This window comes from Miniopterus schreibersii (genome assembly GCF_964146895.1).
Source record: "Miniopterus schreibersii genome assembly, chromosome: 16".
Taxonomy (NCBI): Eukaryota; Metazoa; Chordata; class Mammalia; order Chiroptera; family Miniopteridae; genus Miniopterus; species Miniopterus schreibersii.
This window is the reverse complement of record NC_138116.1, coordinates 36603419-36629111: the sequence shown is the minus strand read 5'-3', so window position 1 is coordinate 36629111 and position 25693 is coordinate 36603419. Positions and strand designations below refer to the sequence as shown.

Sequence of the window (25693 nt, the reverse complement as noted above, 5' to 3'; positions counted from 1 at the left end):
CCAGCTCCTAACTAACAAATGTTGAGATGGGGGTAACAGTTTGAAGAGGCTTAGCTCTCGAGAGGTATTCACCTGCGTACAAGCGTGCTGTGGGAACGGCTGGGCAGGTTTGGAGACCAAAGGGTGCCAAAAGGCTCCTAGGTAGAAAGAACTGGGAAACAAACTTGTTTTTCCTCCCTTTCTCTCCTTCTTAAAGTTTTCTTGTCTCAACAACGGCCAGACATGATAAATGAAAGACAATTTATTCCACATTACCCAAACGTAGGCAAAACAGGAACCAGGAAGAGGCGCGCAAAGCTGGCCTAAAACCCTCCCTCCGTAAGGATCTGCAGCGAGGAGGGCAGAGCTACTTAAAGGTCATGGGATGGAATGCGGAGGGCCATTCAGATGAAAGGACAGAACCTAGCGCCAGGAGTTCAGAAAAGGTTACAGAGATTCCTTCTCTTGTTCAGGATCCAGGACTTCTTCCTAGTTGACAGAGATGTCTGAGACTATTTGTTCACTCAGAGGACCTGGCCTGGTACTGCTCCTGCAGGGCACGGTGCCAATGGAACAGCTCAAAATCAGACTCCAGAAGTTTTTATTGTTGAAGTAGCAGAGTATCGCTGGGAAAAGACAAGGAGATGGGGGAGAAGAAAATCAGAGTGGAAGGAAAGTGACAAGCAGGGTGAGACCAAAAGGAAGCCCCTACAAATCTATCCCAGTGGACTGTCAGCCCCTTCTCCACACCATCTCTGCCCTGACCCACCCACATCCCCTCCTTCCCAGGGCCCTCTAAGCCACTCACCACAGGTGGCATGTAGAAAAAGCACCACCCAACCAATGAAATAGGTCCACCCGATTGGGACTGATAAATTCCTCTTCCACTCGAAGATCCAGACATTAATAGGAAACAACATGAGGGTGGAGAAAATTAAGGTAACTAGGAGACAGGAAGCAGAGAGGTCATTTCCACCCAAGTATCCCATAGGGACTCTTCCTCACCTGCTAACTACAGCCACAAACCACAACTCCCATCAGTGCACACAGAGTACATGGCCCCAGAGGTTCCCGGGACTCAACCCCCCACCTCTACCTCTCTAGTGACCAGGAAAGGATGGAAATCGATTTTCAGTCAACAACTATCAGCCCTACCAGTTCTGTTCTACCACCACCCACAAAACCCCTACCCCACTGCCAAAGAAAGGGAGAGGGAGAAGTGCCTAGGAAGATGGGGCTAGGTGAAATTAAGGATCTTTTCCAGAGCTGGGGGTACCTTCACAGAAGCTCATGATCATCCCAGTCCAGCCAAAGAAGGGCAATCTTTGAAGACTAGGAATGTATGACAAGTGCAGCCAAACAGTGAAGATGAAGCCCAGCGCCAGGGCCAGGCCGAAGGTTATCTTGGCCACCCCAAAGAGCGGGTGATATGTCCACAGCTTAAAACCGTCTGGGAAAAAGGAGAAAGCAGGATAAACCAAGGATTCACGAAAGACAAAATATAATCCAAAGAGCAAATATGAGAAAATGTTCAGGCCTGTTAATAACCAAAGAAATGCACATTTGAGATAATAAAATATCACTTTAACTTATTAAACAGGCAACAGTTTTCGATGGAGAGTGTTTGATAACCCTAACCATATAAAAACAAATACCTCAATAGAAAAAATAGGCAGGGAACTTGAACTGCAGTTCTCAAAGGAAGAAATCTGAAAGTCCAATAAACATGAAGCTCAACACAAAGAAATACAAATTAATTGTGATTTTTTGGTTGTTAATCCTCACCTGAGGATATTTTTTCCATTGATTTTTTTTTTTTTTTAAGAGAGAGTGGAAGGGAGCGGAGGGAAGGAGAGAGAGAGAGAAATATAGACACATTGATTGATTGCCTCCTGCATGCACCTGACCTGGGCAGGGATCGAACCTGCAACCTAGATACATGCCCGTGACTGGGAATTGAACCCAAGAACCTTCTGTGGGCAGGCCAATGCTCTAACCATGGAGCCACACCAGCCAGGGCAAAATGTGATTTTTTTTAATCTATTAAATTAGCAAAGATCAAAATAAGAGTGATGATATCTAATGTAGGAAAGAATTTAGAAAAAAAAGAAGTACTCTCACACACTGCTAGTAGGCAGCATTTCTGGTAAGTGATATGGCACAAAATAAAAAAATTTAAAAAGACAAATAAAAAACCCTAAATTGTTAAGGCCATTTGACACAGCAATGTTTCTTTTCAGAATTTACATTAATGAAATAATCCAAGATCACACCAAAAACTATATATAGAAATCTTCTTTGCAGAGATATTTATATGTCCAACAAGAGATTTGTTAAATAAATTATATTGTGACCATACATTGGACTATTATATGTTCATTAAAAATGATATGACAGATGACTGTCTCTGAATAGAGTATCTCTAGGAAGAAAGAAGAAAGGGAGGGAAGCCTGAAAGCCAGAGGTGGGAAGCTCACTTCACTATGTAATCTTCTGTATTTTTTGAATTTTCACTCTGTTTATATACTACCTAATCAAATAAATTGTAAGCATAGGTGATGTTATAGAATAATTATTTAATGATATAAGTAGATGCTCACAACTGAAAAGTGGAGTTTGCAACACAAGGCATGTAGAATGATTAAAATTTTAAATATATATATTTATTAAAATAAAAAATAATAGATTGTACACGTGAAATCTATATAATTTTATTAATCAATGTCACCTCAATAAATTCAATAAAAAAGTAAAATAAAATAAAAATCTATTTATTTGTATTTATTTTATGCATATATACAGACAAAAGCCTGGAATTAAATTCATTATAATGTCAATTGTGATAATATTTGTGTGGGAAAATTTTATTTTATTATTATTTTTTAAATATATCTTTATTGATGTCAGAGAGAGGAAAGGAAAAGGAGAGAGAGAGATAGAAACATCAATGATGAGAAGAGTCATTGATCGAGTCCACAACCTGGGCATGTGCCCTGACCGAGAATCGAACCCTGATCGCCTGGATCCTAGGTCAACGCTCAACTGCTGAGCCACACCCGGCCGGGCATGGGAAAATTTTAGGTGATTTTTATTTTATTTTTTAAATTTTCTGCATTTCCCCAAAAAACTGTGTGTAATGCTTTTTTTTTTTTTTAATTAAAAAATTATACATTTAGGCCCAGCCATTTGGCTCAGTAGTTAAAGCATCAGCCCTCAGACTGAAGGATCCTGAGTTCAGTTCCAGCCAAGGGCACATACCTTGGTTGCAGGCTCATTCCCTAGCCCTGGTCAGGGTGGGTGTGGGAGGCAACCAATCGATGTTTCTCTCTCTGTCTTTCCCACTCTCTCTGAAAAGCAATGGAAAAAATATCCTCAGGTGAAGATTTAAAAAATTATATATTCAAATTTAAATATATATTTTTATATATTTTTTTTAAATATTATTTTATTTATTTCAGAGAGAGGAAGGGAGAGAGGGAGAGAGAAACATCAATGGTGAGAGAGTCATTGATCAGCTGCCTCCTGCACACCCCCAACTGGGGATCGAGCCAGCAACCTGGGCACATGTCCTGACCGGGAATCAAACCGGTGATCTCCTGGATCCTAGCTCGATGCTCAACCGTTAAACCACACTGGCCAGGCAAAAATTTTTATTGCTTTTTAGAGAGAGCAGAAAGGGCGGGGGGAGAGAGAGAGAGATAGATCAGTTGCCTCCTGCATGAGCCCTGACTGGGAATCGAACCCGAAACCTTTTGGTGTATGGGATAATCCTCAATCAACTGAGCCACCAGGCCAGAGCTCTCTCTATATTTTTAAAGAATAGTTTATTGATTTTTAGAGATTTCTAAAGGGAGAGAGAGATAGAAACACTGATGTGACAACACAACATGCATCGGCTGCCTCCTGCACACCCCCCACCAGGGATGGAGCCCGCAACCCAGGCACGTGCCCTTGACAGGGAATCAAACCAGCAACCTCCTGGTGCACAGGACGACACCCAACCAACTGAGCAACACTGGCCAGGGCTAGCTAAATACACATTTAAATTTAAATATACATACATATATGTATGTATATATATATATATATATATATATATATATATATATATATATATAATTAAAGTTGTCATTGCTGCCAAAGGTACAAAGAAACAAGCCTTCTCATACATTATTAGTGGAAGTATAAATTGTTATCATACTTTTTGAAAGCAACATGGAAAATGTTATTAAGAGCCTTAAAATATTTATACTAGTTGATCCAGTAAACCCACTTTAGGAAATCTATACTAAAGAATTAATATTAAACACAGAAAAAAACTTTATGATTAACAAATTTTGTTGTTTCTGTTTTCCTCAAGTATAAAGTTAGAAATACATTTGCCAAGAATAGGAAAATAGTCATGTAAGAGGTGATAAATTTATTAAGTTGAATATTATAGTTACTTATAATATGGAAATGTTTATTCTATCTCATAAAGATAAATTTTAAAAATATATAAATTAAATAATAAAAATAATTTTAAAGCTATAATATTACTTATGAAGAATAAAGACATCTATGTAACAGCCACTTAAAACTTGTTCAATTTTTTTTTAAGCCTGGAAAAAGTTGAGTGCTCAACACCCTGCTGTTAGTGGCTGTCTTTGAGCAGCACTGCAGAGCAAGTTCGGTGCTTACATGAGTTCTGGAGCCAGACACACGTGAGTTATCACTGTAAACATGCCATTATTAGGTCGATCCATATGAATTTGCTCTTTTTTGTAGGTGAAAGGCAGTCAAGTATTGGCCATTTCATGTGGTTCAACCTAATAGCTTTATGACCCTGAGCAAGGTACTTAATATCAGTCTCAAGTTCTTCATCTGCAAAAGAAGGATAATTGCCCCATCAGGGTGGATGAAGAGTCAGTTAAGCAGATAAAATAAGCATGGGGTGAATAATAGCTTTTGCTTCCCCTAATGTACTGTAATAAGGGCGAATTACTTTCATAACGGAAGAAAATAAGAGCTATGTAACTTTTTAAAATGTTAACCACAGTGGAGAAATGGAAATAGGGAGGTCAAAGGTTCGGGTTTTCCATAAGATCTGAGAAAGGAGACTCAAATCTGGAAAGCGAGAAGACATCACGATGTGAGATTAACAAGAGTGGGGAACAAAGCTGCTGCAAGAGCCAGGGGTGGGAAGGACAGGGAAACCAGATGTGGAAACCCAGAGCTGGCCCGGAAAAGCAAAGCCTGAAGCCAAAGATGGGGAATGGCTGGGGCAGGGGCCTAAGGGACAGCGTTCTGGGGACTCCTCCCAAAACTCTAATAGCTTAGCGTTTTGCAAGGTAATAGGCATGCAAGCTAGAGAAAGGAAATCCCACGTCGATGGAGCTCTTCTCCCAGGATAACGGTGAACTACGTGATCAATGAGTGATTCACATGCAATGAGAGTCCAGGCCCCTGACAACATTTTTATAAGTGCAGACTTGACTGCAAGCCTTATCAAAAGCAGTAACACTTTCCACTGGGCCAGGCAGATCAATTTGGCCAGGCAGCAGGAGGAAAAATGATCCTTGGCAGTCTGGGCACCAGTGGAGTCACGTTGTGTGCCAAAATAGTGAGGATGACCAGAAGGAGGGGACAAGAATACCGGGGTATAAACGGAGAGGCCAACGCAGGCTGGAGGCCTGGAGTGGGACTGGGCAGTGGAGGGTCTCACCTTTCCCATTCTCTGAGTTGGGACAGTTCTTGGCTATGCAGATATGCAGGAGCCCCATGGACATGATATGGACCGATGTGTGGATTCTGTTGCTAACACTCGCAGGCCAGCGCTGGTAGAAGCGGACCATAGAGAGGCACAGCCACCTCTTAGAGAAGACCATGACCAGCAGCAGGATGAAGGCAATCAGGCTGAGCTCGGCCGACAGCATCTGCACCTTCCAGCGGATGCTGTGTGTGAGTCTCCACCTCAGGGACAACAGAGAGTCCCGATGCTTGTACACCTTGGGCAACTGCCTCTTTCCACTGTGGGGAGAGACGAAGCTCTCCCCTGACTTTTGTCTCGGGCTCCCCAGCACCCCATCTTTCTTTTCAACCCTATCCTCGGTTTCCAGGCTTCTGCTGCTCATCACTTTCTTCTCCCGACCCAGGGAACTTACCCCTAATGTCCTCTGTCCCCATCCTGAGCATCCCCTGTCTCCCCCTCTACCCTCCACCCCATCTCCCCCTTCCCTTTCCAGGCTCAGTTATCCCTCATCTTCTAAACATTTCATCAAGCGGAACACCAAAGGGCCTGGGACCTGGGCAAGAACAACCCATCCAGCAGGACAGGGCCTCTAACTGCTGTGGAATATTCCTAGGGGGCAGTTAAATGGGGGAGGGGCCCACAGCTTCACCCCCAACTCCTTCCTGGAACACTGCTCCTCAGGTCCCAACTCAGCACTGTGGCTCTCATGCCTCCCTCCACCCAAGAGCAATGGTCTCTGAGGGTTTCCTTTCTCTTCCCGTTTTGTCTGCCCTAACGCCAACCCCAAGCACTCACTCCTGGAGCAGGAGGAGGGAGAAGATGTCTGTCCCCAGGAAAACATTTGGAAATGCCTTCCAGAGGTGCAGCCAACCTCACTACTTCCCCCAACCCCTTCGCCTCTCTCCCACCGCTTCTCACTTCCAGTCCACAGCTGCCATTCTCTTCTCTCTTTCCTTTTACCTTTCTTCTCAGCCTCAGAAAGGAGAGGACATAGGATAAGGGCAGGGTATGTGGGTGTCATGGAGTCCCAGAAGATTTTTCTAATCTCCCTTCTAAGTTATAGGAAAAGGAATCTAAGTCCCGTGGCAGCCGGTTATAGTGGCTTCCAGACCTCAGCCCCCGGGGTTCTCATGAGAAAGCCTTTCAAATTTGGAGTGTGAATTTGAATCCCACCACTGTCTTACTTTGTGGAGACAGTGACACATGTGGTCAAGCACACAGACTCTAGGGTGTAAATAATGGGCTTTCCTCTTAATAGCGCTGTGAACCCACATGAGTCATAGAGCCTCAGTCTTTATGCCTCAGTTTACTCATCTGTAACACAGTGACAATAATACTTGTCTCAGACCTGGTTTGAGTGTTGCATGAAGTAATTAACAAAAAGCATTCAATGGATCATAGTAAATTCCCAGAAAGTGGTACTTATTGTTAAATTGTCATTTTAATTGTTTTTGTGCTCTTTCACTGGCAAACGGAGAAGGAACAAAAACAGAGATTTTTTTGCAAACATCCTTGCGTATCAGTGGCTGCAAGTGATGGAACAGAATCTAGATTAATTTAAGCAAAACGTGAGTTGATCATGAATCCTGAGGTCATGTGCATAGCTGCACCTTAGGAAAGGCTGGAATCAGGAATTCATACACTGGCAGTCCGAGATCATGGTGCCATCATGGTGGACAAGGTTGCTGTGCCTTTAGGGGATAGGGAGCTCTGTGGGATCTCTTTGTTGTCATTGTTAATCCTTACTCAAGGATATTTTTTCTATTGATTTTTAGAGAGAGAGGAAGGGAGGGAGGGGGAGAGAGAAAGAGAAAAAAAACATTGCATCAATTGTTGCCTCCCATACTTGCCCCAACCAGGGCCAAGGATTGAACCTGCAACCCAGGCACATGCCCTTAACTGGGAATCAAACCCACAACCCTTTAGTGCATGGGCGGACATTCTAACCACTGAGCACACCAGCCAGGGTCGTGGGATCTCTTTCATAAGGGCACTAATCCCATTCATGAAGGCTCCACCCTTATGACTTAATCACCTCCCAAAGGCTCACATCCTACTGCCAACTTGGGGGGTAGTTTTCCTACATATGGACTTGGGGGGACAAACATTCAGACAATAGCATTCTGACTCTGGTCTTGCTTCTCCCTGAACATCTTGCTCTTCTTCTGCAGACCAACCTCCTCCTCTCCTCTGGTCCACATAGTGAGAAATGTGGCCCTTATACCCACGCTATCTACGTTTGGTTGTCAGAGAGTAGACCTCTCAATCTCAAGTTCAAACACTCTTTGGCCCTGCCAGGGACCAGTGCCATCCCTAGAACAATCAGCCATGGTCAGGGGCACCGGATCTGGAGGCTGACCCATGAACTAATGACAGATAGGGAGTTGGTGAACAAATTCCCTAGCTTCCTGGGCCATAGGTTGGGATACCTCTGATGCATGTTCTATGCCAGGAGGGAAAAGTGCTGGAAGAGGGGGTACTGGGCCTACTGGGAATGTCATTCATGCAGAGCTAGTGATCATCAGGATTGGGTTTCCTTCCTTGGATCTGTTTTAGTTGTTCCTGGAGTTTCTAAGAGTTTCTAATCATAACAAACAGTTCTAACAGCAACACAAAACAACATAGAAGAATCTTGGAAATACAATGTTTCCTGAAAAACAGAACTCCCACAAGACTACACTGTAAACATTTTTATAGAGCTCCTAAACAAGCACAACTAAACAAAGCATTGTTTATGCATGCGTACTATTATGATTGCTTTTTTTTTAAAGCAGTGGAATGATAAACACAAAAAATAATATTGCCTATTTCTCAGGGAAAAGAGGGGAATGGGACAGAGAGGATTATACCGGCACATTCGCATTACTGGCAATAGGTTATTGGTTCCTGATTTGGGTGAAACCCTGAAAGGTACATGGGTATTCATTGGATATTAGAATCATTTATAACTAACATGTATTTCATATAATCCTGTGAGTCTATCAAATATTGTTTTTCAAAAGGTAATTAAAATAGTTCAAGAGAGGAAATGTAATCTTAGTGATTACTAGCTCTGTATTGAAAGATATTTATAAGTGACAATACTTAAGCTAAACACTGTTAATTGAGTTTCAACTTTTAGAATCAACAGATGGACAAAGCACGGAAGACTTAACTATAGCTACAAAAGTAAACATAGCTGTTATCAGCCTTGATGTTGCCCAAGTAAAAGCCTAGAAGAGATAAACTGGAAGGTGGAAAGAAGAGAAGAGAGCTGAAGGGAAGGGTGGGAGACCTGACAACAGGGTCTCTGCATTAGGTTGTGTTAGATGTGCTCGGCACAAGAGCACACAGCTGAGGGAGTGGGTGAGAACTGAACTCCACTCTGCATTTTGCTTGAAAGCCATGCCCCTATAAGAGGGCTCCACTGGCCTGAAGGAAGAGGCATTTTGTTCTATATTTCATAAAGGTGCTGCTCCCCATCAAGCCATTTACCCCTACATTTATTCAGAGGAGCTGTCTTTTAACCACAAGGTTAAAGGCACAAAGGTACCTTATGGGCTAGCAGCAGTACTGGCCAACTATCTTGTAAGGCTGTGTATCAGTGAGAATTCTTTGGTTGCAAGCACAAACCCAAACTAAGTTAGGCAAAAAGAAATGTATTGGGGCAAAACTGGGTAAACACCAACCCAAAGACGAAGCTGGACATCCAGGCCTAGAACTGAGCAGGAACCAGAGGAACATGGGAAGGTGGATGCTCTGACTGACAACTCATGAGAACCACATGGACTTGGGGAAGAATAGTTTCCCAAAAGAAGGGAAGCCAAGCATTCAAAAAGTAATGAGCCAGCTGGTGTGGCTCAGCGGTTGAGCATCGACCTAGGATGCAGGATATCAAGGTTCGATTCCCGGTCAGGGCACATGCAGGGTTGCGGGCTCAATCCCCAGTAGGGGGCATGCAGGAGGCAGCCAATCAATGATTTTCTCGTCATTGATGTTTCTCTCTCTCTCTCTCCCCCTTCCTCTCTCTGAAATCAGTAAAAATATATTAAGAACAAAAGTAATGATAACTTGGTCACACAGATACAGAGTGCAGCCAGAATGGAGTGCAAGGCTAAGAGATTTCTGAAAAGGAAACTGCCCACCATCCCATCAATGAGGACAGGTGCTTGGACACCCCTTATGGGATATAGCCTCTCAAAGACTGTGGGCAAAGCTGACCTGGAGAACATGGACTTGGGGTTACGCAGCCATATTGGTGACTCCTTGCTTGTCCATGTGGGTTTGCTTTGCTGCCTGCATGCTTCCCTCTCTTTTGCGTCTGTGAAAGTATGCAGCCTTCTTTTGTCTGGGCCTATTGGTGGTGGTATGTTCCTTAAACTAATGCGTGCGCTGGTAACTTGGGTATCTCCTTAAAAATGCAGTTGCCTCACCTGTAACAAGGTTCCAGGTGGTGCCCATGCTGCTAATCCAAGGATCACACACTGAGTAAGGAGGCTGCAGACGACCCCCGGAATGTCTCTTAATCTAAAGGGTTTGGGCACACGGGAAAATGGACAGACCTGCCTGTCAGTGTGTGTCCTGCTTGCTTGCCTCTGCCTCTGCCGGAAATTTCAATGCCTTTTATATACCAACTGAACAGAAGTGGGAAGAGAAACAAATTGCTGCCCAAAAATCAAAGCAAAAAATGACTGCAAAATTAAGAATTTCCACTCTTTGAAAAACACAGTTAAAATAATGAAAATACAAGCCACAGACTGGAAGAAAATGTTTTCAAATCACATATCTGCTAAAGGATTTGTCCAGAATATATAAAAACTCTCAAAACACAATAATAAGAAAATAAACCATCCAATTTTTAAAAGGCCAAAAGATTTGAACAGACACTTCAAAGAAGATATTCAAGTGGTCAATAAGCACATGAAAAGATACTAAGCACCATAAGGAAAACGTAAGTTAAAACCACAATGAGTCTGACCAGTGTGGCTCAGCATCTGAGCATCTACCTATAATTCAGGAGATCGTGGTTCAATTCCTGGTCAGGGCACATGCCCGGGTTTTGGGCTTCATCCCCAGTAAGGGGTGTGCAGGAGGCAGCCGATCAATGACTCATCATTGATGTTTCTCTCTCTCTCCTTCTACCTTTCTCTCTCTGAAATCAATAAAGACATATTTTTTTTTAATTATAGAAAAAAACCCCACCACAATGAAATACCACTACACACCTATTAGAATAGCAAAAAAAGGAAATAAAATTATTTTTTCTGGGTTTTTACATTGTTCATTGTCACCTTTTAAAAATAAGTAGTTATTTTTATCATTCTAAATAAAAACTCACTTTTGTACCCAATTTTTAATTCATATTTTGTATTTTTTTTCTTTAGAAGGACCCCATAAAATCTGAATTCAACCCAACCCCTTCCCACACAAGGCAGTTTCAGATTTCCAAAGGTGCATAGAGTGGGAAAAGATTTCAGAAATGAATAGGAGGGTGATCCAGGGGGCTGGGGACAGGTGGGTAAGCAGAGTAGTGGAAAAGGAGAAAGTAACGAATCGGGGGGGCAAGGAGAAGCGAGATGGGGCTCCAGGTCTGATGTGGAGCAGTTTGGACTTAAGCACTAAGCTTGAGTTCCCAAAGACAGGTGTTCTTCCAGAGAACAGTGGAAAACGTCTACCCCGCCTCCGAGGCTCAGGAATTGGGATCAGCCAGCTAAATGCCAGCCCTGGACCTCAGGAAGTTCGGGGTGACCTCGAGAGACCCGCAGGTGAGAGGGGCAGGAGTGGCAGCGCGGAGAGGGGCGCAGTGGGCCGCAGATGCAGAGCCTGCTCCTCAACATCTTAAGGATTTCTCGGTGGGGGCGGCCACCCCCAGGCCCTGCCTCGCGTAGGCGGCGAGCGCCGAGAACCAGTACGCCCAGCTCGGCCAGGAGGCGTGCCACGGCCTGCAGCTGGAAACCCCGGTCGCCCAGCAGGTCTGGATCCACCGCGGACAGTGCCAGGGCAGCTGCTCCCGGGGGGGCGGGGCGAGCCGGGGCGGGGCCAGGCAGGGGGCGGGGCCACAGGGCGTCGCGGTTGGATCCGGAGGAAAACCTCCAGGAATTGTCTCGCTTTGCTCCCTTTGCCCCGGTTGCTCTGGTCGCTCTGGCCCGAGGCTGTCTCCGGCCGCCGGAGGGGGGAGAGTCGGTAGCTTGGAGAGGGCGTGCTGGGGAGCAGGGTCGGCGGCTTTCGGGCTTCGTCAGGCTGGTGGAGGAGACGGAATCCTGCGCGGGACGGTTGCCTGCCTGGTGAACTGGCCAACCCCGAAAGCGGGAACGAGCAGATGGCCTGGTAGCTGAAGAGAGGCGAGCCCTGCGAGAAACGCGGGAGGAAAGAGAGGGAGGCTTTCAGGAATGGACAGAACCAGGCTGAAGGGCTCTGGAAAGGATCTCGGGAAGTGGGCTGGGGGGGCTGGGGGCCTAGAAGGAGATGGCAAAGGGCTAGTGAGCAGGCTGCAGGGAAGGAGGGGCGCCTCCCCTCCACCTGCTGCTGGTGGTCATGATTGCAATCCCCCTCAGCTCACCGCTGATAATGGCCACAACGACGTTGACCCAGAGGCCATAAAAGGGCCCGTGCAAAGAGAGGTCAGGGCCCTGTCCCGTCTGCATTATCATCGACTCCCCATACATGCAGGCCGCAAATATGAGGAGCAGGACTGTGGGGTGGAGAGAACACATACTGACTCAGACAGAGAGAGACACTCCCGATGGCGCCCAGCTTCCCCACGCTGTCCTCTCAGGCACCTCCCCAGGCCTGAGACACACCTGTGCCTCTCTGAGGCCTGTGAAAATACGAGTTTCTTCCACTTCCCCAGCATGATAGAATGTGAAGGAATGGAGTGATGGTAGCTCCGGGACGCCCCAAATGGGTCAGTGAACCTCTCTACCACCTGGGACATTTGCACTGACCCTTACCACCCCCACCACCATGCCTGGAACGCCAGACAGGGCAGCACTGAGAGACTTCTCCTCCATGAACCCTCCTCCCGCACCTAGGGCGAAGTTGCCAAAGGCGACTCAGAGGGGCAGGAAGGGTGGGGAGCAACACAGGATGGAGAGGAGGATGGGCACCAGCAGGAAGCAGGACAGGTAGATGACAGAGGCACATACCTGGTGGAGGGTGTGCAGGGGCAGGAGGGAGGGTGGAATTCATGATTTGCCAAGTTACCTGCAGCCCTGCACCACCTGTACCGCCTCCATCACTCCCCCCACTCTGTCTTCCTTACTCCAGCCCCATTCCTTCTCCCATCCACTTTCTCCATTCCTGGTGGCCTCATTCCCCCACACCCACCCCTTTCCCACAGAGCTGTGCTTCATTCTCCTCACCCTCTCTGACAGGTCTGCAGAATGCACATCCCTCCCGGACTGCACACACTCACTTAGGTCACCCCAAAATGGAAAGGGGCCTCTAAGATAACAGAAACATGACAGTCCCCTTTCCTTCCTGTCTTTTCAGTCTCTTCTGGAACACATGGTTGTATTTTATGTGTCCTTACATCCCCAAACAACTCTTATCTGGCCTTGCCTTCCCATTATCCCATTATTAGAACATCTAAAGTGGAGCACGGGGGCTTCCTCAGGGCTACAGGAGGGGCTGAGGAGCAGGGAGGGACTGCATATGGGGCATATGTGTAGCTTTGTGTGGGCCTCTGGATGTCTGTCTGTCTGTTTCTCTGAGTATCTCAGAGAGAGAGGGAGTTTGGTGGAATCTCCCCCAACCAGGAAACTTGAAGAAGCACGTGCACCACCCCAGGACCACTACCTTCTTTCCCTGAACTTCAGTCCCCTTGTTGCCACCCCTGGAATGCTCTTTGCCCAGATATTCCCAGGACTGCTTTCTTCTTGTCATTTGGATCTCAGCTCAGATGTTACCTCCAGGATCTTCCCCAAAGCTACACACACACACACACACACACACACACACACACACAGAGTATTCTGTATCACAGCGCTTGCTGTATTTTCTTCATAGCACTCACTGCTACCTGATTTTATCTTACTTACTAAATTGCTTACAATTGGTAACTGTTCTCTCCACCTGCTTCCCACCCCCAGAATGTAGGCTCCTTGAGGGCAAGTCCCTTCTTTTTTCCATCTCTGTATTCCCAGATCCTAGAACAGTGCCTGGCACCTAGAAGGCATTCAATAAATAGGTGCAGAATTGGTTGAATTAAACACAGAGATGCTTGACTCGTCAGGAAAGACCTTTATTGCTGACCACCCTTTTTGTCCTGCTCCCTACATCTTCACCCCCTGCTGGAGCCCAAGTCATAACTGGCCATGGCCTGTCTTCTTCCCCAACCTGCAGGAGCCCTCCACCCCAGCATCTGTAAGTCCACCACCACCTCAGCCTCAGATCCCCAAGCATCTGTGAGTAGGTTGACACCCTGGGGCCTTGCGCCTAGTCTCCAAGCCCAGTTCCCAGCAGAACTGACCTCTGCTCTCAAAGAATCCCTTTCCAACAAGCCCTACCCACTTTATAAAGCCACATTTGGAAATCACTGCTTCTTAAGCACACAGTTCCCTGAAGAGCTTCAATACAGCTCCACCAACATTTATTGAGGGTTTCTCATATGCCAGGCACTGTGCTAGGTGAATCTTCAAAGTCATAAACATGCCAAATGCCAGTGTCTTTTTTCCTCAGTCTCCCAGAATCCCTACACCTCTTGTGGTCAGCGTGGCAGTTTCTGTCTTGGGCAAGTTGCTATGCATGAGCTGAAGGGAAGGTGTGATGGCCTAGCTCAGGGAAGGCCTTGTGCCAGACCTGGGCCCCACACCCCAGCAACTGTCTGCTCCACTCTCTCTCGGTCCCTCACCTCCTTCTGGCATCACCGGGGGCAGTTCTCATCTGGAAGCAGACACTCTGGAGAGGGTTGGGCAGCAACACTGCTCTCCATTCTCTGCCCACTGCTTAGCCCCATGTTTCTTCAAGAGGACCAGGATGAAGGCAAGAAACCCCTGGAGGTTCAGCAGCTGAACCATGATCCACAGCTTCCGTTTCTTCACCCAAACCTGGGTTCAAGAGCCAGTCTGAAGCCCAATCGTGAGCTGGATGCTGATTATAGTTCAGTCAGGGGATTTCCTGGCAAAGATTATGGACGCCAAGCTTTGGAGCAGGGAGAAGGGCTTGTGGGCTTCCAGAGACCTCGGGCCCCAGCTACTGGCCATCTTCTGCCCTTGGGCTCCTCTGCCAAGCTGCTTGTCTGCTCCATAACATCACCCTCCAATTGTCATGGAGCTCTGGCCTCCAGGAGACCCAGATCCCAGGGCTCTCATCCCCAGCTCTGGCCTCTGGGTGCCAAGCCACACACAACTAATTCTCCTCTGACACTCAGATCTAGTGTCTTTCTCAGAGAGACTAATAGTTAAAATGGGGGCTGAGGGAAGAAATGGGGCAGTCAGTCATCTGGGAGGAGGTAAGATCACACACATACCACACTCAACAGGTACATACACACACATGCACGCAGACACACACACACACACACACACACACACACTCACAGATTCTCTGAGAAACAGTGGATTCTTCTAGAAGAGAAAAAGTGGCTTGAAAAGACACAGGAGGCACCCTGAGAACGAAAACTAGTATTTTCTAGACCCAAAGGGTAGGACTGGTTGTTGCTGTAGAACCAGCAGGTTCACTGCTGATCTCTTGGGTCCAGATCAGCCAGCTCAGCACCCATTGGAACTCTGCACTAAGCCTCTGTCTCCATTGGCAACACTCAAACCACCCTCGTTCTCCCCGCCCCCTGGGCTCAGACAACCCTGTTTTCATTGGCTGCCTTGTCCTGAAGCTTGGTCCTTATTGGTTGCCGCTAGAGGTAGTGTTTCCACTGACAGCGAATCCCGTAGATGGATGAGCTTTGTCCTCTCTGTGCCAGCTGCCAGCTGTCCCAGCCTGTGCCCCCTCCCCCACATTCATTAGGGTTGGGGGGCACTGGGGGTTCCTGAAGAGGGCCCAACAGCCTCGAGGAGCTTCTGGTGCTGGCGAAGATGCCTCCTCCTTTCATGTTCCCCTGTGACTTCACACACCAGCTGGGCAGGGAAGGCCCCAGGAAGCCCCTTCAGCCAGCCTGGAGAAAAAGAGACACGGGCCCAAGTGGAGCCAGGAAACGGGACAGGTCAGGAGGGAAAGGAGGCACCATGGGGTCTAATGCCTGAGGATCATGGTGAGTGTAGGAATTAGCAGAGAACCTGGAGCATTGGTAGAAAGGCCATTGGAGGTGGAGGTGACAATAACATAAAAGAGGGTGAGGGCCACTCCTCTGCCAAGCCCTGCAAAGGCTGCTTGTCTCACTCAGAGTGGGAGCCAGAATCCTTACAGGGATCTACAAGAACCCACATGATCTGGTCCTTGTTATCTCTATGACCTCTTCTGCTTCTCTCCCTTCTCCTCATTCCCTCTAGCCACACTTGCCCCCTTACTGTTTCCTTAAACACACTAACCACAGTGCCTTTGCACTGACTCTTGCCTCTGACTGAAACATTCTTCCTCTAGATGCCACGTGGCTAAATTCCTCACCTCCATCAAGTCATGGCTGACATGGTGCTTCCTCATTGAGGTCCACCTTAACCTCCCTATTTAAACTTATAACCCAGCCCTGGCTGGTTTGGCTCAGTGGTTCGAGTGTTGGCCCATGCACTGAAGGGTCAAGGGTTTGATTCCCAGTCCAAGGGCACATACCTGGGTTAGGGGTTCCATCCCAGGCCTTAGTCGAACATGTGAGAGATGTGTCTCTCACATGGATGTTTTTTATTCTCTCTCTTTTTCTCTCTGCCCCCTCCTCCTTCCCTGCCACATTTTCTAAAAATCAGTGAAGCCCTGCCAGCATGGCTCAGTGGTTGAGCATCAACCTATGAATCAAGAGGTCACGGTTCAATTCCCAGTCAGGGCACATGCCTGGGTTGTGGGCTCAATCCCCAGTAGGGGGCATGCAGGAAGCAGCCGATCAATGACTCTTTCATCATGGGTGTTTCTATCTCTCTCTCCCTCTCCCTTCCTATCTCTCTGGAAAAAAAGAAAAGAAAGAAAAAGAAAAGAAAAGAAACTTATAACCCACCCAAGCCTGGGACTCCTGACCTCCTTAACTCAGCTGCACTTTCATTTTTCCATAGCACTCATCGCCTTTGGACACACTATACATTATTTATCTCATTTATTCTTTATTGTTTCTCCTCCACTAGAATGCATGCTCCAGCGGCACAGGAACATCTGTGTGTTTGGTTCACAGTGCCTAAGACAGAGAGCGGCACCTCACAGGTGCTTAATACATATTTATTGAATGAAGAAATAAGGGAATCTCTCACCTTCAGGGCTCTTGTGCAGGTGCTTGGGGGGAGCCCTGGACTCCAGACTCGGTCCTTCAGTCTTGGCTGGTGTAGAAGGCTCTGAACACAGATCCTGGGAACAGTCTGGATGGGGATGGATGATATTACAGCAGGATCAAGACCCTTTTTAGCTTCTGCCTCATATTCCCCTTAAGACTCACTTTTCCTTCTCTCTTCCCCCTGGGGGTTACTCACCACAGTCCTCATAGATGGTGTCTGGGGAGCAGGGAAGGGGGCCTGGGGTGGGGAAGGCTCCCAGCCAGCGCTGCATGTCTGATCTGGTGGGACACAGAGAGGGTCACAATTGGCCCAGGAGATCTTCCTGGGGATTAAGCAGGGGCCACAGAGGAGAGAGATTGGGGAGGAGGGTGGTAGGCTCTGAGAGGTCAGGTGAAGGTCCCCTTTAGGAGACACAACTCACAGGGACGAAGCTTGAAGTAGCCGGTGGGTGGGGCGGCCCTGGTGGTTGCTGAGAAGGGAGAGGCGGAATGTAGGGGGTCCAGAGGGGTCTGGAACCTGCTGGGCCTGAACCAGGGAGCGATGGGCATAGTCCAGCACCTGTAGTCGCTGCCCACTGCCCAGGGAAGAGGAAGTTCAGAGGGAGAGCAGAAGTCCAACTGGATTCCTCCTCCCCACCCCTGCCTGGGTTCCCACCCTCCCTGGGACTCACCTCTTAGGCTGAGTGATGAGCAGCAGGTCACTAAAGAGCAGCAGGCAGAGGGGAGTGAAGCGGGGGCGCGAGGTGAAGAGCACGCCCCCCCTCCGGCACCCTAACTCCGTCAGCTCCCCTTGCAACTCCAGGCGCCTCGACCAGGAGACCAGGGGCAGGGCCTGGGAGGAAGCAGGGAGGAGGTTCTCTGGCTTCTTCATAGCATCGCCATGGGCAAAGGGAAGGCGGGGTGTGTGGGCAGAGGCTAACCTTAACTTTGTGAAAGCGGAGCCTCTGGGTGAGCCGGATCAGCTCCTCAGTCTGTTTCATGCGCCCCACCTCAGCACTGCAGCGTTCAATGATCTGGGTACAGGGAGCTGAGTCACCCACCCCTACTCCCTTCCACATCTTCCCTCTCCCCTTCCCCCCCTTCCCCTCCCCTGATTTCAGCATCTCCTGCTACCCACCTTGCTGATAGCACCCAGGGCCTTCTGGGCATTCTCCTGGCGGCTGGACCCCTCCTCTGTCTGGTGCAGGATATTCTGAGGACAGGGAGGAAGGGTGACTGGGCCCCTGCTCTGCGGCCCTGGGATTCAGAGGTGCTGCGGCTCAGAGGACCCTTGCCTGGCTTGGCAAAATTCTCAGTTTGGGATTCACAGGGTAGAGGACCCAACCTCAACAAGGCTGAGAGATCTCACCACTCACCATCTGCCTAACCCTGAGCAAGTCAAGTTGCCTTTCTGAGCCTCAGTTTCCACATCTGTAAAATGGGGACAGTACCCACCTGGCCTACCAATAGCACTGTTGTGAGGATTCAGCAGGTAAAGTACTTAACATAATTATTGGCCCATAGTAAATGCTGAAAAGAAGGTTGCCATTATTTTAATAATTATTAACCGCAACTATTAGTACAAACAATACAGCACAATGGTTAAAGGTGCCTGGAATTAAAATTTGTCTCCACCAATTATTAGCTGGATAACCTGGGGCAAGTTATTTAACCTCTCTGTGCCTCAGTTTTCTCATCTATAAACTGGGGTCAATAATGATTTCTCCCCTCAGAGTCATTAGTAAGGTTAACTGGGTATTCAGCACTTAGGACCATGCCAAGAACAGAGCACTCAATAACTGTTTAACTACTATGATTATTAACTACGATGATTTTGCCTACACTGGGGGTATATTACACTGACTGAGACATAAAGGTGCTGCTCATCTAGTTGGGAACTCTTCTCATCGAGATCCCCACACTAGGTGCCCTGGTTTAGGGAAAAGTTTCTATTTTGCCATAAGAGAGTGTTTCTCAATGTTGTTGTTTTTTTAATTCAGTATCATCCTGCTAAGGAGCCTTTTTCAAAATTTTAATACCACAGATATGCTGTATATCTTTTATGTACTATGGCCCTTTGGAGCACCACAGTCATTGGAATATTTAAGATTTTTTTTACCTCCCAAAGAATGAATTTTTGCCTCCTTGGGGTGTTATCACCCCCATTGGGGAGGTGTGCAGCGAAAGATACAACTGAGGCGATCTCAAAGACCTCCCACCACATTCCCCCTGAGACCCAGAGAGAGAACGGGACTTGCCCAAGATCAATCAGTCAGTTTGTGGCAGAGGCAAGTCTAGAACTCCTGTCTCTAGCCAGAGGTTCATTTCCTGCACCCAGATTGCTCCTTCAAACATTTGGGTAGCTCTGCTCAGGGTTTGGTTGGTCCTGGACTGAGAGGCCCTGATTAAGAGGTCTGATTTAGGGAAGTCCTGTGTGCATGGTGGAGTGGGAGATGGTGATGGCCAGGCAGGAGGCCCCGGGGAGAGTTCTCTAACAGAGATCGTGGGGTAGAAAAGGCCTCGAGCCAACACGGTACCTGCAGCAGCATGCGGAGCCGGGTGATGCGCTGAAACGGCAGCAGCAGGAAGGACGGCAGTGGGAGCCGCTCACACTTGGGGAGGCTCTGCAGCCTCCGCAGCTCCGCAGAGAAGCGCACATTTGTGTCCCTGCAGAAGCGGCCCAGGCTGCTGGCTTTAGCCAGCCTTGAGGCCCCGGAACCCTGACCCTGCTCCCCAGCTTTCCCACGAATGTGTCCTGGCCCCCGCCTCTGGGACACTCACATAAGGCGGCTGTAGGTCTCCTCCTGATACTGCTGGTTGCGCACATAATCCACATACACCGAGAAAGGACCCACGGCGTGGGCATGCACCACGTCGCAAAGGTCGGTGATGTGGGGCGAAGAGCGAACACGGGACAGTAATGTCCCTAGAAACCTGAAGGGGTGGGGGAGCAATCAATGAAGGGGGACAGAGAGCCAGGTCTCCTGGGTTCTTGAGGAAAGAGCTGGGTACTAACTGGGCCTGTGGGAGGGAGGCGCTGGAACAGGGTGAAAGTTATGGGGCGCTCAGCAGCCTGAGGCCTGGTTTGCTGAGAGGGCAGGACCCCACTGACCGCTCGCTGACTGCCTGGACTCTCTGCACGTTGGAGAAGAGGGTGTGGTGATCCCGGGGGGTAAGCGTGTCCCGGAGGGCCTGGCTCAGCACAAAGGTGTCGGTCAGCAGCCTCAAGGAGCGCAGGTAGGAGGCTTCGGATGTCACCACCTCAAACAGGCTCTGAGGAGGAAGGGCATGGTGGAAATGGAAAGCCCAGTTCCCAGTCAGCCCAGGACCCGGGTCACACTCCTGCCCTTGCCAGACCCCAGGTATGCCACCTCCTGCATGCGCCTCTCCTGGGGGCTGAGGGTGTCCAGGAGGCCACTGGCTCGCACAGCTGGAAGCTCCTGCCACAAAGTGTTTCGAGGGCCAGGGAGCCGGGCAAAGGTGGGAGCTTCTCCAGGGTTTGCTGCACAGGGACTCCCATCCTCACCAATGCCCCACAGCTCCTCTGACAGCACAGCTGCTCGGTAGGTCTGGTACAGGGGTTCTGGAGAGCAGATGTAGCACATTAGGGAAGCCCAGTGCCCCAGAGCCCTTCCCCAAGCTTGATGGTCAACAGAGACTCCCCAGGCCCAGAAGCCTCACCATCCTGCAGGGGCAGCTCCCAGTTCTGCTCCTTCAGCTCCTCCAGGCCCTCCTCATCCCTGCAGACAGAAAAAGGGATGGAGCCCCCAGAGCCACCCTGTTGCACACCTCCAAGGGTGCTAACCACATGGTAGTGTAAGGTTGTATGCTGGGACCCTGGTGCTCCCCAGACCAAACTCCAGATTTTTTTATGTGCCTGTTGTATGGGAGGCCCTGAACTAAGCAGGCTCCATCTACTCCTGTTATTCAACTACTGTGTACCAGAGACTTCTAAGACTTTATCTCCAGCTCTCTCACACCGCAATCAGTCTGAAATGTCCTCTCTGTGCCTCGGTGAGATGCAACATGATCAGACCCTAACTCGTACCTCGCCTTCACCTGCAGCTCTGTGTTTCCTGTTCTGGCTGTTGGCACCCACAGACCCATTTATCCAAGCTAAAAACCCGGGAGAATAAACACCACTAATGTTTGTTGAATAAATGAATGGGCTCAGATTAACTCTGATAATGGTGGTGAATCTAATACCATGAACAAGCCCAGATCACACAGAAGAGGTGTTCGTGGTTGCCAAATAGACTCGCAGACAGTAATCACAAGAGAGGCTTAAAGTGGGGGAACTAAAATGGAGCACTTACTAGGGGCATGCTCTTTACCAATGTTATACCCGACAACTCTCTGAAGTAGTGGGTATGCTTAACCCCCATTTGACCCCCTGAGACCCAGAAAGGTTAAGTGACTAACATAAGGTCACATAGCTGATAAGGGACAGAGCTGAGATAGGAAACCAGGACTGTCTCTAGAGCCCCAGGCTTTCTTCACTCCACCTTTGTGGAGGTGGGACTCAGCAAGGCCTGGCAGGGAGTCTGCCCTCAGGTAGGAGTAAGGCTGGGGTGTTTGGTACCTGCCCTCCATGGTTGCCGGAGGGGCGTTCTGAGGAGTTTCATCCGGAATATTCCCTGGAGAGAGAATCCAGAGTGAAGAGAATAAATATCCAGGATCCCCAGCTCAGGACTCCTGACTCCTGCCCCAACAGAGACTGTTACTATAAAAACTACAATTTCCGTGAGCCCTACAGCAGCAGCTGGTGGAGGAACAAAAAAAGCTCAGAGCCTAATGGGAGCTGTAGTTTGTTCATTTTTAGACCACTTCACCTCCACCCCTTCCCTTCCCAGCCAAAGAATCCACTCCTCCAGGCCCGGTACCTGTTTGGCTTCCATCTTCAGAGGGCAGATCAAGATCTGGCTGTGGGGAGTCCCCAGAGCTGGTGGCCTCCTGCCTGACCCGAGTTGGCTTTGGGGGTTTGAGAGGTGGCAAGAGCTTGCGCTCAGCAGTGGAGCGGTAGGACGTGAGGACCACTGAGGGGTGACTGTTGCTGGAAGGGTTGGGGCGGGAGCGGGAGGTCCGCAGTGGGGAGGCTCGGCAGGGTGCCCTGGGGCCATCCTCAAAGCCCCCCACAGGGACCCATCGGAGCTCCAGGCCAGGCCGGGCTACATGGCAGACACAGGGACAGCAGGGAGGGCAGGCCTGGGCAGCATCTGTGGGAGACAGGGTGTCCTAAGGAAAAGACCCTTAGGGCTGGGCCCCACCCTGCCTAGGCCTCCTCCTTCCCCCTTAACCTGCCCGGCAGCTGGAACATGCATGGTTCAGCCCCAGGCATCTACTCTTCAACACTGACTCTCTTCAAACTCCCAGAAATATGGAAATCAGGTTTTCCAAACATAAAGTCCAGTTTTGAAAATGTGGCACCTGAAAGTACCCAGCCTAAAAGCACTGAAAACAAAAAAAGGTGAGCTGGATTGAGTCCACCCTTGCCCCATGAAGTGCTTACCCGGAGCGCCATTCTCCTGAGAGCCCCTTCTCATGAGGATGCCCTGGGGAGTCTCTCTCTCCCCATTCACATCAGCTCCCCCTTGGGAAGCTAGCTCCGGGGCATCTGCAGCCTGGACCCGGCCTTCAGCCCCCCATTCAAATTTGCCAGCCAGTCTCCGTACAGTGCCTGGGGCAGAGGCAGAGCCATCCTGGGCTGGAACGGGGGAGGCTGTATGGGGTAGGGGCAGAGGCCTGCGGGGTGAGCCGGAGGGTTTGGGAGGGGGGACTGGAGACCTGGAAGCAGGTTCTGGGGAGATGGAGCGCCGGGACACTGGACTGGGGGTACTAGAAGGTGAGTCTGGGGAAGTCTGGGAGTCGAGGCTGGCCTTAGAAGCTGAAGGGGGCAGAAGGGCAGGGGGCTTGAGGGAAGAGGCTGGGGGTTCCCAGAAGATGGGGGTGCACATTGGGGTTGGTGCATCATTGGCGGTGACAGAGGATTCTTGAGGAGAGGAGCCATTGTGCGGGGGCCCAGGGGACTGGGCAGCCCGAGGTCGAGAGGGAGGGCGGGGGCGGATGATCCGAGGGGGCTTCTGGGTAGGGGGTGTTGCTATAGGAAGAGACTGGTCTGACATCTTCCCCTGAGCTCTTCAAAGGAGTGGGGTGCTCTGCTGGAGTCATCCCCTGAGGAAGAGGGAGGGAGAAAGAAAGACCCTTAGTGTGACCCCTGGCCTGCCATGAGTAGACTGAGGCCTCTGAGCAGATATTGTTTGCCAGCAAATTAGCCATGATTTGGAGTCAGGAGGGAAGGCTGGTGCACATCCTCTCCTTCCTTCCCATTCCCAGTCTTCTCTCTCCACCTCTCACCCGCCCTCCTCATTCCTGAGGCCCCTCTGCTCTCCCAGGCAGGCTTTCAGCCTCAGTTTCTCTCTGTGTGTTTCTCTCTGTCTTTTGGCTTCAGCTGCCACAGTCAGGCTGGAGGAGACAGTGAGGCTAGAGTGGGGGTGCCTCGGTAGAGACCCAAGCGGGGGAGAGGGTACAAGAGAATGGGGTCAGTAAGGGGAGTGTAGCTCACCAGTATAGCCGCAACCCATCTGCTTGAGGAACTGTGTTGTGTGTCTGTAGTGTGTGTTGTGAAGGTTTGTGAGTGTGTTTGAGTGTGGTTTAATTGTGTGTGCTGTTTCTAGTGCTATGTGAAAGGGGTGTTGTATGATGTGTTTCGAGAGGGTATTTGTTATGTGCTGAGAGGGTGGGTATGCAGTGGGAGAGTGGAGTATACAGTGTGGGTGGGTGGAGGGAGAGGGGTGCGAGGGTTTATGTGTGTGATGTGTTGTCTTTGTGGGGATATGTGCGCAGACACACACACACACACACATGCATGCACACACACAGGCCCGAGTGCTCGTGCCTGGGCTGTGAGGGATGCATCACTATTTCCCTGCTCCAACTGGCCCTCCGCCCCCCATTTCCCAGTTCCTCTCTCCGGACTCTCCCTTTCCGGATTATTTTTAGTCTCCTTTTCCTGCCGTAAAGATTCCTGGAGCCTCTGACCCCAAGAGACCAGGAGGCCCCGGACATGGTCTCTCCTGCCCCGTTCTCTTATCCCTGCCTGCCCCTATCCCACCCATATGGTCACAGAGAAAGAGGCCCCAGTGGAAGTCCGGGTCCTGCCAGGATGCCTGAATGGTGGTGAGGAGACCAGACTGAAGGCAAGAACAAGTGGGACCAGGACATAGGACCTAGGCTGCGCTTCCTCCCTCTGGGAGGGCTGCTGTAATCCTGAGAAGACTGCAGGGTCAGGGCTGGGAGACAGGGGGTGACCCCAGCTCCCTTCAGGAGTCAGCAGGAGAGTTAGACCCCTCCAGGCCCCAGATTGGGCTCTTGAGAAATGAGGCAAGGTTGGGGCTAAGGCTGTGGACTAAGTCTTGCAGCTCAATGGCCTCTGTATCCTGGCAGGAAGCCCCTTATCAAAATGCCCCAGGCAGTGGCCTAGCTAGCTGGCCAGCCCCTCCCCAGCTCTGCCCCACTCAGGGATCCCACCCACCTTCTCAGGTACCTTTGTTTACTGTTTACTTCATCCCCCCTCCCCCACTGGCCTCACAGAGACCCAGGCATCAGACCCAAGCACTTACCCTTGAGTCCCCTCCACTCTCAGTCACCTCCTAGGGCTGAGTGAGTAGGAGCAGGAAACAGGAGTCAAGTCCTCCTCCCAACCGGACACCCCCCTAAACCACACTCCACTCCACATGCGCACACCGGGCTCTGGAAGATGTGATGGACCCCGCGCCCTGGGTTTCTGAGGTTAGCAGGGTCTGGGGGAAGCTGAAACTGGGGTGTGGGCAGCAGGCTGTTCTGTAAGTGCACGTTCTGTCTGCATTGCTGTGCAGATGGGGGCTCGAGGGGTGAGGTGAACGGGTGGGGTGAGGATGGGATGAAAAGGGCACAGGCTGGGCTGACAGTAGGACAGCTCTGTATCAGCCGAGGGCTGCCGTGTGTGCTCTTCCAGGGCATGTCTGACCGTCTCTCCCGCACCTCACCCGCCTGCCTGTCCCTTTAGCTTCCAACCTGTTCCCCTGGGCTTGAGCCAGCCCACTGTTTCACACCAAGGGATCCCCTCCCCAGGTTTCCCCCTCCCGAACTCTGCAGTAACTCCCCCTGAATTTACCTTTATCTTTTTGGAAGCGGTTTGTATTTTCAGCCTGTCCTGCCTGCCCCTTGGAGCAAGGAGCATGGGGCCAGGTCTCCGAGTGTCTGTTCCTGTGTTTCTGGGGCGGGAACCGAAGGCCCAGATTGAGATCTCCGCAAAGGAAGCCAGTTCCTCAGCCCCACCCGGCCATTGTGTCAGGCGCGTGTGTGTGTGTGTGTGTGTGTGTGTGTGTGTAGGGGGTGGGGGTGGGGGGGGAGGAAGATCTGAGATATGTCTCCGTCTCCTTCTGGAGGATGTGACTTTGCTGCCCCCCCTCCCCCCTGCTCACCATTCTCAATCCCCGTCTCTCTGGTCCCAGCCTCTGACTTTCCCGGTCCCACTGGGAGGCTTTGATTGGCTGGTAGTCAGTACCCCGGGGTGGGGGTGGGGGGTGGGGGGGTCTCTCACCTCTAATTTGCTGTATGATTGAGGAGCTGAGTTCCAGGGCTGGGGGTGTGTGTCACAGAAACAGCTGAGGGGGTGGAAT

General features: G+C 49.9%; 2 protein-coding genes across 3 annotated transcripts; both read right to left on the bottom strand.

Moving 5' to 3' along the window:
- Positions 1 to 468: 468 nt before the first annotated feature.
- ODF4 (outer dense fiber of sperm tails 4) lies at positions 469 to 6092 on the bottom strand (the record flags this gene model as incomplete). Its single annotated transcript, XM_081162048.1, has 4 exons — positions 469 to 605; positions 788 to 922; positions 1256 to 1429; positions 5684 to 6092. The coding sequence occupies 4 exons, from the start codon at positions 6090 to 6092 to the stop codon at positions 469 to 471; spliced, it is 855 nt and encodes a 284-aa protein (XP_081018174.1).
- A 7820-nt stretch (positions 6093 to 13912) lies between these two features.
- Positions 13913 to 25287, bottom strand: ARHGEF15 (Rho guanine nucleotide exchange factor 15). Of its 2 annotated transcripts, none has more exons than XM_081161899.1 (16): positions 25186 to 25287; positions 22543 to 23204; positions 21917 to 22249; positions 21616 to 21670; positions 20715 to 20773; positions 20405 to 20616; positions 20146 to 20306; positions 19815 to 19967; positions 19571 to 19700; positions 18172 to 18246; positions 17975 to 18067; positions 17726 to 17886; positions 17477 to 17629; positions 17251 to 17333; positions 17035 to 17139; positions 13913 to 15800 (listed from the first exon to the last, which is right to left on the bottom strand). In XM_081161899.1, exons 2-16 carry the CDS (start codon positions 23153 to 23155, stop codon positions 15649 to 15651), a joined length of 2538 nt encoding a protein of 845 aa, XP_081018025.1. In that variant the 5' UTR covers positions 23156 to 23204; positions 25186 to 25287; the 3' UTR covers positions 13913 to 15648. The 2 variants fall into 2 exon arrangements, with proteins under 2 accessions (XP_081018025.1, XP_081018026.1); XM_081161900.1 differs by lacking the exon at positions 25186 to 25287 and adding an exon at positions 24653 to 24698.
- Between the last annotated feature and the right edge of the window lie 406 nt (positions 25288 to 25693).

Coding starts and splice junctions, on each gene's coding strand:
- ARHGEF15 (XM_081161899.1), bottom strand. CDS start 23,155: ATGTCAGACCAGTCTCTTCCTATAGCAACACCCCCTACCCAGAAGCCC. Junction 20,774..21,615: donor CCGGCAACCATGGAGGGCAG/GTACCAAACACC, acceptor TTCTGTCTGCAG/GGATGAGGAGGGCCTGGAGG. Junction 17,334..17,476: donor CTACTTCAAGCTTCGTCCCT/GTGAGTTGTGTC, acceptor GTGTCCCACCAG/ATCAGACATGCAGCGCTGGC.